The following is a 15,451-nucleotide window of genomic DNA, read 5'->3' on the forward strand; positions in this document are numbered from 1 at the left end:
TGATTATTTACAGACACTCCCTTCCCCTTCGCCCCCCCCACCCCCCCATCAAGAAACAAACAAACAAAAATTTGGGTTGACAGGTTGGGGTGCCAAGTGTGTCACTGCAAATTTTGGGGGATTTTGGGGAAAAGGATGTGGAGGGAGCTAACCATTATGAAACTCTGTACTCCATACAGTACAGTGCCGCAAAAGATGTCGGTGCTATATAAATACAAAATAATAATATGGTAGGACATTAGACTACCAGTGGCCACTAACTGTCCAATTTCTAGAGAAAAATCGTTTGAGTGATCAGAAATTCTGATCAGATTTTAAATAATCTCTGTTGATGGGCACCATCGATTATGAACAACTATAAAAATAGTCGTCCAATTGGATTTTGGTCAAACCAAAATTTGTTTTTTCTTGTGGGTTGTGATAGTTAGGAAGCAAAGATTGGTTAGTCGATGATGTAGCAAACGATTTTTCTTCCGAATTATCTGATCGCTCGAATGATTTTTGGCTAGAAATTGGATCGTTAGTGGCCACATTAAGACTATGGTATGATTAGATTGTGAGCTCCTCTGAGGACAGTCAGAAAAGGGGGACATACGAAAGAGGGGGATACATAGGAGGAGGAGATAAAGAGGTAGAGGCACAAGACAGAGAGCCTGGTGGTAGAGGAGAAATGGCAGGAAGACCTTTGACCAGGACTGCAGACACCACCAGTGATTTTTGGCAGGGAAATGCTGTTAAAAAAAGCTACTAAAATCTGAAAAGAGGAAAGGGTCATGGGGGAAGACAACAGGGTGGGAGGGGAAGCTGGGAAAAGCTGGAAATAAAGCTAATCTGCTGCATTATTGATTAATTACTCTGATCAGGATAAATAATCAATAGTTCAGGGCACTCTGGTATTACAGCAGCCAGTGCACATGGCTACTAATGACAGGCAACTTCTGAAGCACTAAACACATCCTGACACCTCTCCCTGCTAATGTCCCAGCAATCATTCTCTCTACTCACCCTGCTGCTCTGCACATTCACTCACTGCAAGCTGCATGTAGCGAGCAAGGAGACACATTGCCCACAGGACAGGAAGAGGAAGGGGTGCTACATTTAGTGCAGTAAGTAGTACAGTCCCTTGCACTGCCTGCTGCTATTTTCTCAAACGTTGCCCAAACTATGAGAAAAGGTCCCAGGTGCAAGAACACAGTGGCTGAGCACCACAGCGGCACCCCTAGCCATGGCTGCACCCGGCGCTGTGAGCACCTGCAGCCCTACGGTAGGTACGTCACTGCATTCATGTACGACCATTGTTTTTAATGCGTTTTTAGCAGCTGACAGTTGGTTATGGGAAATTGCACACAGTGGCCTATATGCAATTAAGGTTTTCTGCTCAGAGATAATTTTTATCTTTTCTTTAAAATACCTTTTCAGCATTTTCCAATTGAAAAAGTACCCAAAAAGTGGGTAAAAACATAATGTCAAAATTATGTTAAGTATTTTCTTGCTTGTTGGTGGTTTCAAAGGCATTTTATACAAGAGGTTTGACTCATTAAGTTGCCCTGCCACAGCAGCGCGACTTAAAAATCAGCGTGGTACTGCTGCATAGCGTGCACTCCTACGTTACGTGCACTCCTAAGTTACGTGCACTCCTAAGTTACGTGCACTCCTTCCTAGTTAATTAACATAGTACGGGCCATGCTAGTGAAGTATCATGGGCACGCTACTTCACATCTCACAGTGGATTGAAGCAGTGCCCATTACTAGGAAGGAGCGCACGTAACTAGGAAGGAGCATGCGTAACTTAGGAGCACACGCTACACAGCACTATTGCGCATAACGTGCGCATGCTGATTTTTAACTCATGCTGCAAGAGCAATGCAACTTAATGAATCAAGCCCAAGGTGTGAAAATATCATCTAGGAGAAAACTCAGGAGAAAAACTTATCTCCACTGTGTTCACTATATATTTTTACAACACGGCAGTAAAGTACGAATCATTCGTAGAGATGAAACTTGTCAACCAAGCCACCAGGGGGAGTGCAGAAAAAAATAAGTAGAGATGAAACTTATTAGCCAAGCCAGCAGGGAGAGTCCTGAAAAAATAAATAATACAATAACATTTGTAAACTGCTTTTCTCCCATAGGACCTAAGGCGCATAGTTATGTCTCAGAAAAGGTTGCAGGCTGGACTGTGTTACAGAGGAAATAGTCAGGTGTTCCTAAATGCTAAACTAAAGAGGTGGGTTTTTAGTTTGGACTTAAATGCTTCCAGGGATGGAGCTGTCTTGATTGGGTGTGACAGGGAGTTCCAAAGTGTAAGGGCAGCATGACAGAAGGCTCTGTCTCAGGTGGACTTTGGGGGTGACCAAGGTATGACAACTTGTTGATCTAAGATTGTAGGGTGTGTGATGCAGTTGCAACAAGTCCTTCAGGTATCCAGGGCCTAGCTCGTGCAAGGATTTGAATGCCAATAAGCCAAACTTAAACAGAATCAGCCAAGGCAGCAGGGGGTAGTGCAGAAAAAAATTAGACATTTGTAATATTTATATTTTTTCTAATTACAATATAAAGTACATACATATAACAAAGTTGAAATGAAAAAAAAAAACTATATTTCTGTTTAACCAATAAATTAGACTTCCTGTGGATTCTTATGTGTCTTCAGGTTTTTCACAGTCGTTGAGAAGCTGGAAGGTGGAGGGGATTTTAAACCAGAATTCCAGTTATTTTTTGGGGATCAGCCCATCACACCAAACTTCACTCTTTCTACCGCTGACGACATCACAGTTCAGATCCGGATCAAGACAATGGACGTCCAGTACAAAGTGGTCATCAATGAATGCTGGGCCACGCCCACAGAAAATCCCAATGACCAAGTAAAATTCCCCTTTATCAAAGACAGGTATTCTAACTCATTACCTCCACCTGTGTTTTTCCAGGCTTATGTGGCTTGCAGGAAACAACTTTTTCGGCCTCTAGAACTTTGGTTCTTCCAACAAGGCAGTACTCACTTATGATTTAATCACTGACCATAGTGTAGTTATGGCTAACATATTTACATTAGGGATAGTCGAAAAATGCTGAGTATTTTATAAAAAAAAAAAAAAATCAGAAAAACAGAAAATAAGACCTGTCATTGGTCTTAACCTAAATTTTTGCAAAAAATTCTGCATTCTCTGATTGGTCTAATACTTCCGAGTTCTGTGATTGGGCTAAATTTCCCGAGTAGTGGTAAAACGTAGAATTCCATTTTCCGATTTCCGAATTCCTATCGGAAATTCGGATTTCCGATCGAAAAATGTAGACATTTCAATTCCGCGCAATCCAAATGAGAATCCCTAGTTCACATTTGAATGTTAAAATTATTCGAGGTTTCAAAGCTGTGTAAAGAGCATCTATATATGGTTATATAATAGTATTGTCTACTTTCCTAGATGATTCCATCTAATTGAGCAGGCAAGCTCTGCCAAGATCAATTTTGCATGTTTTATAGTTTAATTGTATTTTCTAGTAGCTTGAAAATTAGCTAATTAAAGCGGTTTAAAACCCTGACATAATATTTGATAAAATATGTTTTCCTACTTTTTATATGCCATACGGTTATCATATTTGCATTTGTGCATAAGTATTATTATTCATTTATAAGTTATAGGTTCCCAAAAGTACAGTTTTTTGCTTTGTTAGCTGACTTTGCATTTTATTAATAACTGGTTTTATTCATTCATTCATTCATTCATTCATTCAGACAGACATGCTTTGACTCACTCTTTGTGTCCAGGAGCTTCTCCACAGTCAGAGAATGTGTCACATTCCTCACTTGATACATTTAAGTAAACACAAGATTACATTATGTAAACTTCAGATGCGGCACGCTCTGCTGGCAGGGAAGCTTTTAAAGCCTGTGTTTAAGCCTTTGAATGATGTTCTAGTAAAAACAAATGCTGGTTGTATTATATAATATGCTGTGAATAATAATTAGAGCAAAGAAGAAATTCTGGGTTATATTCCGCTTTAAGCCCAGTTGTAGTGATTACAATGGTATTGTATGTGAATCACATGTGCATAGAATGTGTTCCTACAGGCCCACAAAAATGCATGCAAATTGTATGCCTTTTGTACAGATAGATATGATGCTGCACTTTTGATTTCCTCATGATAAAAAGGCAGATTAATAAAATAGCAATCGCATGTAAAATGGAAATGCTAAATAGAGAAAAACCCAGAGATACACATGGCACAAAACTTACGGCAAGTGTGCTCCCGGCCTAAACTGTAACCAACAGTGATTTAAATCACACCTAGGAGAGATATGGAGGGTGACATATTTATTTTCTTTTAAGCAATGCAGATATCCTGGCTGTCCTGTTGATCGTCTGGCTCTAATACCTTTAGCCATAGACCCTGAACAAGCATGCAGATCTGGTGCTCTGACTGAAGTCTGACTAGATTAGCTACATTCTTTTTCTAGGTTTTTCAAGAGCTGCCCCCACCCTCTGGAATGCCCTTCCACCGCCCATCAAACTTGCTCCCTCCTTCAACACATTCAAGCAAGTCCTCAAAACCCACCTCTTTAAAGGGAACCAGAGATGAACGTTTCACACAAAATAAACATATCAGTTGATAGCTTGTAAAGAATAAATGCTCTACCTGATAATTTCGCCGCTCTGGTGTGCCTTTTTTAGTGTTTTTTATCCATTATTGCTCCAGGAAAAATCAAATATGGCCGCCGGCTCATATCCCTTCTCCTTCCGGGTTATATGAGTTGTTCTGGATGTGCTGTCTATGCTATATGAGACTAGGCTGCTATCTAGGCTATATGAGAAAGGCTCATCTGTGTGCTTTCATTTTGGTATGATGTACTGTAAGAAGTGTCTCTCATAGGAATGAAACTGCAGTCAGTATCTAGTGCACATAGAGCACACAGGGATCATATTGCAGCCACAGAGCTTCTCTCTCAGTAGGAGCAGCTCCTCCCATGTCATCACAGCTCTCAGTATGCAAAGCAGGAAATCTAAGCCAGGAGAGGGGAAGGCTTGGGCTTGAAAAGACTACACAGAAGAGTGACTCAGCTATAATGATTTCAGGTCAAACCTCGACTGAATAGTCGGTGGATTCTTATCACAGTTGCTAATAGACTAATTAAGCAGATAACAATGAAACTAAAAGCAGGGTAGGTGTTTACTGTCATGTTCTCACTGATAAATGTAATAAAATACATGAGGGTGCTTCGTCTCTGGTTCTCTTTAAAGGACTTCCGAGGCCAAAATTAATAAAATCACACTATACCTTTTTTTTTGCAGAATCCACGGAGGACGTCCTGCCCGTCCTCCGCTCCGTTCCGCCATCAATGCAGGTCTTATCATTCCCCTACGGCTCGGCCCGACCCCACCGAACGGGTCGCATGGATGCCACCTCTAATATGGCCGCCGCCTTGCTCCGCGGCTGCGCAGTACGCTTTGTCGCTAGCGCGACTGCGCAGCCTATTGCCCGCCTCCCGCCGCGTACTAGGTCCCGTCATGCTCCCCAAGGGTACGTCGGGCGGGCGCACACAGGCTGCGCAGTCGCGCTAGCGACAAAGCGTACTGCGCAGCCGCGGAGCAAGGCGGCGGCCATACTAGAGGTGGCATCCATGCGACCCGTTCGGTGGGGTCGGGCCGAGCCGTAGGGGAACAATAAGACCTGCATTGATGGCGGAACGGAGCGGAGGACAGGCAGGACGTCCTCCGTGGATTCTGCAAAAAAAAAGGTATAGTGTGATTTTATTAATTTTGGCCTCGGAAGTCCTTTAAGATGACCTACCCACAATAACTCTCTACTGAATATTTATTTCACAGCCCCACCGAGTGTTTCCACCCCACCCCTTTAGATTGCAAGCCTCTGGTACGGTCCTCCCTTCCCTAGTGTAATCTACAGGATCATGTGCTCCTTTCCTATGACAGCCTGTACTTGTATTACTGGGCGTACCTAACAAGCCTGAAATCGCATGATCATGTATTTTGTACAATTTGCCTTGTATAAATTTGTTCTCTGTTGTATAACCTTGTTATGTCTGTCATCCTTGTATCATTGTATATATTTATTGTCCAGCACTGCGTAATATGTTGGCGCTTTATAAATAGAATAAATAATAATAATAATAATAATACTACAGCAACTACCAGAAAGCATTTGATTGCGTTGCGATCTGATGATTGCATCGCATTGCAACACTAAAAAGAAGCTTCGTAGACACCTACGTTGATGCTCAGTAATGTAATTATTGGCTCTCTAGCACTCACTTCCTGTGGCGGAAATACGAATTGCGAGGAAGTGTATTGAGAAAAAAACGCTTTTACACATGCGCACTGCAACGCAAATGCGAAACAGTTTAAAATATCCATGCACGCCACTGACTTACATGACTTTAAGTCACCGCACGTGACCACGGATGATGATCCAAAACGCTCTGATTCTTTTGTGTCAGCTACGACACTTCCGGCACATCTCACCGCAACAGGCATGAAATGTCCTATAGACTTTCATTGCTTTAATGTTACCCTGCGGTAAAAAAAGGGTAACGCAATGCAATGAAAATGTCCCAGTGTGAAAGGGGTCTCAGTATTCCAGCAAATCTAACTTAGATCTAAGAAAAGCATGGGTTGTGAGTAAGGATAAGCTGGCAAGAGCGAAGCTGAGCATTGGTGGACGTGGACTGCGGAAGAGGAGGTTAACTCACATTGGTTGCCACCTTAAGCCGCAGTGCACCACGCCCCTCTTCATCCTACCTATACTTCCTCCTTTTGGTTGTGAAGGAGGAAGTGTCGAAAGAATGGAGCACGGCGTGTAGTGCTGCGGCCAGAGGCAATGACCAAGGTATGTTAACCTGACTCCTGTGGATGGCTTCCACCAATGCTCAGTTTCACCTCGGGTGAAACTGAATTTTGCTTTCGCCCACTCATCCTTAGTGGTGAGTAGAGTAGTATGTATACAGCTGCAGTTACACATTTTTGCAATGAATCCATTGCAAAAATTTAACACAGCAACACAGTGTAGTACACTAAAATACCATTCTATTTTTCAATAACCTTTTAAAAATACTTTCTACAATCTCATATGGCCAGAAGGGTTAGGTTACCAATGCAAGAATCCAATATATATATATAACACATCCCGTTACAAAGTTGGCAAACTAAACATGAAAAAAAATCTGAGAACAATAAACTTGATCTTGGTTGCACATCAGGGTTGCATCTAGGCCCAGGCAAACCAAGCATCTGCTTGGGCCTCATACACAGCAGGGTCCTCCCATGCTGCCAGGGTCACCCTGTCTGTGACTTATATGCCTTTTTTAAAAGCCAGCTTACATACCTTAGCCATGATTTGAACCCAGGTCTCAGTGTGTAGTAGGTATCTGTCTTACCCTCTAGACCACCAACCACACTACATGCTAAAGCTGGCCTAGCATGTACCATTATGATCAATTCAATAGAAAAAGTAGCATGATTAAGGATTTGTACTTTTTTAAAAGCCAGCTTACATACCTTGGCCAGGATTTGAACCCAGGTCTCAGTGTGTAGTAGGTATCTGTCTTACCCCCTAGACCACCAACCACACTACATGCTAAAGCTGGCCTAGCATGTACCATTATGATCAATTCAATAGAAAAAGTAGCATGATTAAGGATTTGTACTTTTTCTATTGAATTGATCATAATGTCACAGCGGTGGTCAAAATGGGCGAACCAGACACAGCTTCTAGCCTAGTGAGAACGGACAGTGCCTGTTCTCATAGGCTTTCCTTGCATAGACTTTCCCAATTCCCATCCTGTCCAGGAAAATGTGGAAAGTTCGGACTCTGCTTTCCGCTTTGCGCAAAGCACCAAGCGGATCCATTTTTTTTTACCAAGTAGAGGCAGATCCTTTTTTTTAGGGACTACATTTTTTACTGAATTTTTTTCATAGAAAAAACTAGGGTCCGCTTCCTTCGCTAAACGGAACTTAAAAAATGTCCCGAATGGGTACGTTTTTTTAAGTAAGTGTGAACTGGCCCTTAATGAAAAAATAGATGCGAATGAGCCCACCTATAAACATGGGCTGTCATTGTGGGAAAATATAGGAATAACATGCATAGTGTGAATGAATCCATGGCCTGGACCTTTGTGTCCTTTCCAGAAATCTGGCCCTGGTTGTGCTAATTGCGCAATGCGTAAGTACTGGTAATTTTACTGGAATATGCCAAATCACTCACTGGCTCACTCACCTCACACTTAGCAAGCAACGTTCTCTCCACTTTATGCTGTAAAATACCTACTCACTTTCTGTATTCCAGATGTGCCTTGCCGAATACCTTCACCACGATCCTCACAAATGGCATCTCCAACAACGCTACTTTTCAAACCAAGATCTTCTCCTACGTCAACAATCCAATAGTTTACTTGCACTGCCGTCTGCATGTGTGTGAGGAAGACGAGACAAAGACCTGCAAACCGGTAGGCAAAGATCTGCAATGGAGAAGTAGTAGCTTCTCTCTCCCCCATGTGCAACTGCCGCCATGTTCTTCATGCCCATGTCCAGCCACCCATTTGAAGACTTCGCATGTGCAGCATCGACTCACTTCCATGTCCAACTTATACCTTGGGCAGAAGATTACAAAGGTTAAAACCGATATGAACTTGGTAGAAATTTGGCCCCAGACATCCCAGCCAGATGGCATAAGTTCAAACCCTGTCTTATGCCTAAACCCAATTTCACAATTTCACCTTTTTGAAATAGCTAAAACACTTTTCTTGTCTCTACCTCCCCCCCCCCCCCCAACTGGCATACATTTACCATACAACCTATTGAGTTTTGCGCAAGTAGCAAATAGTATTAATATTGGTAATTTTATATTACAAGCAATATCATACATTTGATAACATAATGTGCATATCAAACTCGTCCTAATCCCTTCTCTCACAATTACCCTCCTATTACCTCTATACCTAATACTATCCCTATTACTGCCGCTTTACCTAACACTAACCCTTCTACTACTGCTTCTCATTGCTGCTACAGCTACACTAACCTCACTGCCACTTCTTCTAACACTATCCATCCCACTCCCGCTACATTTAACATTATCCCTCCTACTCCTGCTACATCTAACACTATTCTTCCTACTACTGCAACACTTAACACTAGCTGAGCCTAACACCTACAACAACCTCACTGCTACTATTTCCAACACTAGCCTTCCTACCTCTACACCTAACACTACCCTTCATTACCTTATTTCCAGAAATACCAATGAAAGATGCAAACTTGCCGATGTTGTAACTGTCGAGACTCCACTTATCAATCATAATATTGCTGTGCCGCCATTTGCCAAGTCCAAACAAATCTATTGCAGAGTAAGCCGAATCTAAGCACCCTATCGCGCAATAGATGCAATCAACATTGCTGGCTATGGTACTGCCAAAGACACCACCTAAAGTGCGTGCTTTGCCCAACAGCCCTAACCCTAAACACCCCTAACCCTTAACAGACACCTGTGTGTGCAAGCACTCTGTAATTGTCCTTTCAAGTCCAGCAAGAATAGAACTTTTTAGAACTCTGTTACTCTTCTTATAAGGGTAAAGCTATTGCTTGCTTTATGATAAACTTTTGGCACTGCCATAAACTCATAGGGGGCCACAAGATGATGAATAAATGATGATATTGCACAAATTACCTTTAACTAATTTTTAGCTCTTTCTTTCTTTCTGCAGGAATGTAATGGATATCGAGCTGTAAGGATGGGTGATAATGTCTACACAGGAGAAACGCGGATGGGACCCCTGTTTCGGTCCATGAAAGGTTAGTATAGTGGTGCTCAGTATCTATTCCAGCCTTAATCTGGACACGAATACTAATTTCCGTGTTGAAGCAGTCAATGCAGTCCAGTGAACTGTAAATGCTGGCAAAGGCTGTCACCTTAATAAATATTGCTGTCATCTTAAGAAGCAGTAGCATTTACAAGGTCAGTTTTTATTCTGCATAGATAGTGGTCTCTATTGACTCCATAGTTATACATTAGTGTGACTATTGAAAGCAGGAAACCACTTCCCAACAGGTTTTTTTTCCCTTTAAAAACCAGAGCAATTATCCACATCACGCTCCTCCCATGCATTTGCCAGTAGCTTTATCATTACTTATCACATCGAAATGATCGCTATATTATTTAATTCACCACAAATAGAGATGTCAGCGAACGGTTCGGAACCCATTCACTGGCGAACCCCTCACCCTGTACTACTTCCGGGTCGCTATGACCAGGAGTAGTACAGCTGCGCTGAGCCGGCGGTGCGCGTCCTTTATCGCGCGCCTGTTGCCGGGCGCTTTCTGCGCATGTGCGTGACGTCATGAGTGACGTCACGCTCATGTGCAGAGAGTGTCCGGCAACAGGCGTGCGATCAAAGACGCGCACCGCCGGCCCAACGCAGCCGTACTACTCCAGGTCATAGCGACCCGGAAGTAGTATTTGCCCATAGAGATTCGCTAGCGAACGGTTCGCTAACATCTCTAACCACAAATTAGGCTTTCTTTAGGTGATACTTTTTGCTAAAAATTATTTAAATTTATATGCATTTTAAAGGGAATGATAAGAAAAAAAAAGAAAATTATTTCTCAGTTTTTCAGCCATAGTTTTAAAATAAAATGTGCTACGATAGATAGGACCCATACATTCTATTTGCCCATTTGTCCCAGTTATTACAATGTTTAAATTGTATCCCTAGTACAATGTATGTATCTGGAAATAAAGGTGCATTTTTTTTCCTCATGTCATGACATACATATTAAAAAGTCCATAAGGTAACTATGTACTTTTTTTTAACCACTTAATGACAACTGGACATATACACTGTATACGTCCAGTGTAGTTGTAGAGACTGCACCACCAGTTTGTTACTAAATGAGGCACATGGGGTATCCTTTTAACCGTGATGAGTTGTAGAATACATTTGGGTGTGTCTTAAAGGAAACCAGAGATGAAAAATAATAAAAGATTCATACATACCTGTGACTTCCTCCAGCAGCATGCAAATGGATCGCTCCGACGCCGCCGTCCTCTGCTGCCTGCAGCTCCGGTATCGCACTGGCGAACGGAGGGGGCTATTCCGGGTGTCTGGAACATCCCCCCTGCACTGAGCTGTGTATTCAGCCAGGGAAGCCCGCATAATATAAACAGCCTCATTCTCCCTCCCTTCTTACTTCTGGTGCCTCCCTCCAGCTAATAGAATGAGAGAGGCAGCCTAGCTTCCCCCACAAAAAGATGCAGCCTGCAGTGAGAGAATGTTGATTCTGGAGTCCTGGACTCTCCACAGCACAGAAGTGTCAGACATGATGTGATTAGAGGGCAGGCAAGCTGGTAAATATACACAGCATGATGCAGAGCTTGCCTGGACTCAGGGTCCATGGGCAAACATCTGTATGGTCTCTACCCATTGTTATAATGACTGCATGTTTGAATAAGGTGTTAAACAAGTTGAAAAGTTTTTGACAGTCCCTAGACTCCAGGAGGGTTCTTTCTAACTTGTGTGGGAGACTGGCAGGGACAGGAGTCCGATTACGGGCATGTAGCCTGTCTGATGTGGGACTGCAATACAGATAAATTCTCTGCTCCATCTCAGGCTATTCTCAATTTCTCCACTCCTCTCTCTGGGCTAGTGCAATGACAATAGCAATCGCTAGCAATTTGTGTGTGTGATTTTGTGAAGCGATTTTCAGAGCGATTTTTGAATGAATCGCTCAAAAACATGCTACATGCAGTATACCTGCGATTTTGAAAAAGTCACAACGCTGCTGTGGCAACACCCTTATAGGGTAACATTAGCCAAGCGCTTTTCAAATCACTGTTGATTTGAAAAACGCTCAGAAGCACTTTTGGTGTGCACCAGCCTCCTTCATTCACCTTTGTTTCCCTCTTCCCCTAGAGCTGGCTGTGTCTTCTTGTCATACAGGAAAGCTAAATAAAAGTGCAATTCTGGTGAGGCAAAATATTATTATTTAGTATTTATATTGCGCCGCCATCTTTCGCAGATGCATATCTCTGCATCATATGGGTATCGCTTGTGGTATGTGACACTATGTAGCATATTCCACTGAATTGTCCAAACTACCGTATTTTTCGGACTATAAGACGCTCCGGACTATAAGACGCACCAAGGTTTAGAGGTCAAAAACCAGGAAAAATAAAAATATGCTAAACCTGGTGCATCTATAGTACAGGGGCGTTTTGTAGACATTTTTTCCCCAAGCTCCCTCTGTCCAAGCTACAATAACCCCTGCTGTCCCCACTAGCTAGACTAAATACCCTACACTAACCCCTGATGCCCCCACCAGTTACTAAACTACACTATGCCAGTATCACTACACTACATTAAACTAACCCCTGCTCCCCTCCCCCAGTAACACAACACTTGACTAACTCCTGCTTCCCCCACAAGTAACACTACAATACATTAAACTAACTCTTGCTTCTCCCACCAGTAAAAACGAACTAAACATTAAATCGTAAGGGTGGATGATCTCACCTATCCAGATGTCAATGTGGGAATCAGTGCTGTCTGTGTCCTCCTCCAGCTGCTGAGGCGATCCTGATGGGTTGTGCATCTGGGTGCAGGCCACTCCACAGCAGGGCAGAAGTGTGATCATGGGCCTGGCATCCTCTACTTTAATTCCCAGTACTTGCTGCAGGGGAAGCCTCAGTGCGATCCTGGCATCTTCTTCATTAACCCCCGGTGCAGTACTTGCGGCGGTGGGGGCAGCCTCAGCCTGATCTCTGCATCTTTTCCCCTAACCCCCGGCACTTGTATCAGACAGCTCAAGTGCGATCTCGACACGTGGCCCCTTAACCGCAGTTACTTGCGGCGGTGGGGGCATCCTCAGCGCAATGTAGCAACTTGCCTCTTAACCCCCGGCACTTGCAGCACTTGTATCACGCAGGCTGCTCCAGAGCGATCTCCACATGTGGCCCCTTAACCGCCGTTACTTGCGGTGGTGGGGGCATCCTCAGCGCGATGTAGCAACTTGCTTTCTTAACCCCCGGCACTTGCAGCAAGCATCCTCAGCTTGATCGGGCATCTCCCCTCTTAATGGTAGTGCGGTGGGCATAAGAGCGGCAATCCCAGCGCTAGCCGCAGCCACTTTCAGTCCCGATGCCGGTGTACTTCCTTTGTTTACCGGTGCCCCCCTTATGACGTAAGACGCTAGTACCGGAAGTACACAGGCATCGGGACTGAAAGTGGCTGCGGCTAGCGCTGGGATTGCCGCTCTTATGCCCACCGCACTACCAATAAGAGGGGAGATGCCCGATCAAGCTGAGGATGCTTGCTGCAAGTGCCGGGGGTTAAGAAAGCAAGTTGCTACATCGCGCTGAGGATGCCCCCACCACCGCAAGTAACGGCGGTTAAGTGGCCACGTGTCGAGATCGCACTTGAGCTGTCTGATACAAGTGCCGGGGGTTAGGGGAAAAGATGCAGAGATCAGGCTGAGGCTGCCCCCACCGCCGCAAGTACTGTACCGGGGGTTAATGAAGAAGATGCCAGGATCGCAGGTAGCAGGGATTAAGAGCGGAGATGCCGGGAGGATCAGCTGGAGGAGGAGGAAACAGCGCACGGAATGGTAAGACCTTCCGCTGCGCTATGTCTATCAGCTTCAAAGGGGCACATTCGGACTATAAGACGCAGTGACTTTCCCCCCCCTCTTTTGGGGGAGAAAAAGTGCGTCTTATAGTCCGAAAAATACGGTAAGTCTATCTCCCGTTCCTCTCTCGGGGAGTTGTTCCAGCGCTGTACCCCGTTCAAATTTGCTGCTACCAGAAGCCCTCAGAAACACTCGTGTCCTTGAGTACTTCCAAAGATAGGCAGCTCCGTAATACGCCAGCGCACTTTTGTGCATGGGCAGTATGGAGCCACCTGTATTCGGAAGCACTCGAGGACATAAGTGCTTCTGGACCTTTCAGGAATCCCCCCCTTAAAAATCCTGCGTTTGTCCCTGTATCGGGTCCCGTTACTTCGGCCAGTCACAACCAGTCTGTACAAGTGAAGTGCGCTCTCTATGTAACTCTCCAGCGGCCGCTTGAGACATACTTAGAGAGCGCACTTCCTCGCTGATACACTTCTCTGATCTCTGATACACTTTAAAGCTTGGACCCACATCACATAAAAAGTAGCTAGGGACAATCTCAATCCAACATAAAAAAAAGTCATTTTCAAAATTATAATCAAACTTGGGAAAGTTTTAGAAAAACTACAAGAGACATATGTGGTAACATTTTAACGTAGAATAGAGTTTAGAGAGTTTTAGGGTTGAGGTCCATGTCTTGTGTATTCTTTTTAGTCACAAACTGAATCAAAAGCAATTACTGTATGCGTAGCAGTGGTCGAGAAAATATTAACAAGCACTTGTCAACATAGCGTGTTTAGCTTAATCAAACAGCTCTGGCTAGCCAATAGTTCTAGACAAGTAGAATGGAAAATAACCACCAGGCCTACTGGCTGATCAAATACTACAACACAGAGCTAAAAATTCAAATGGTACAACTTGATGGGGGGAGGGTGTCACTGGAGCACTGACTTACCTAGATCTGAGAGGCAAATTTCTGCAACACCTCTTTTTTGTCAATTAATGAATAACTACGGGATCTACAATTGATTTGTAAATATCACTGGTCCCTAGAGGACACATTATGTGTAGCTTTTGTCCAGTGCTGTTATCACTTAGTTCGTAGACTCCTACCTTCTTCATTGCCTACAATGCCAGAGAAAGAATGAGTGAGGCCAAGTTCAGAAAGAGCTTTGCACCTACAAACTGCAAACTGCTAAATAAATGCCAACACATATTCAGATATTCATTTTACTTTCTCTATTTTCCAGCATCTGTATCAGACATGCCAGCTAAAGCCTTTCTGAACCCTGGGTATATCATTCTAATCACCATTGGAGTCCTTGCTTTTGTTGCCATCATTGTGGCCATCTTGGTGTGCTGGCATCAAAGAAGAACTGGAAACTACAACTTCAAGAAGAAGCCTGGGAATGTGTCTTACCAAGCGTTTTCCAACTAGGACCTGTGGTTCCAAAGGGGGGTCTTGCATGGCCTCCCACCGAGCACTGTTATACTTCAGAGGTGTTAAAAAGTCCATGACTTCAGAAAGTCTCTACATTTATGTTTATTATAAAAAAAAGCTGGTTTCGAAAATAATTTATAAAATAGAAAAATACTGTATTTATTGTATTGGTTGACTTGAGAAAGTTGGAGAACAGCGGAATGTACATTTGCAAATATGACCCAAGGGTAACGCTCCATTTTGTTGCCACCTAACTGTGAGAATATTTAAAATATCCAGTCAAGGTTTGATTGGATATATGTGTTCTCCACTGTTCTTCAGCATCAGCAAATCAACTTCATAGGTTTATTTATTTTTGGAATTCCTTAGTAGCCTCGTCCAGTTTTCAGATTTTTACTAA

The 15,451-nt window shown here is 43.4% G+C and overlaps 1 protein-coding gene across 1 annotated transcript in view; it reads left to right on the forward strand.

Annotated features, from left to right (window-relative positions):
* UMODL1 (uromodulin like 1) overlaps window positions 1-15,048 on the forward strand; it is a 59,579-nt gene extending 44,531 nt beyond the window's left edge. The window contains exons 14-17 of the mRNA XM_068266366.1: window positions 2,654-2,890; window positions 8,296-8,455; window positions 9,713-9,800; window positions 14,861-15,048. Of these exons, the coding sequence (XP_068122467.1) occupies window positions 2,654-2,890; window positions 8,296-8,455; window positions 9,713-9,800; window positions 14,861-15,048 (673 nt within the window). The remainder of the gene's footprint in view (window positions 1-2,653; window positions 2,891-8,295; window positions 8,456-9,712; window positions 9,801-14,860) is intronic.
* Window positions 15,049-15,451: the final 403 nt, after the last annotated feature.

Source organism: Hyperolius riggenbachi, chromosome 2 (genome assembly GCF_040937935.1).
Source record: "Hyperolius riggenbachi isolate aHypRig1 chromosome 2, aHypRig1.pri, whole genome shotgun sequence".
Taxonomy (NCBI): domain Eukaryota; kingdom Metazoa; phylum Chordata; class Amphibia; order Anura; family Hyperoliidae; genus Hyperolius; species Hyperolius riggenbachi.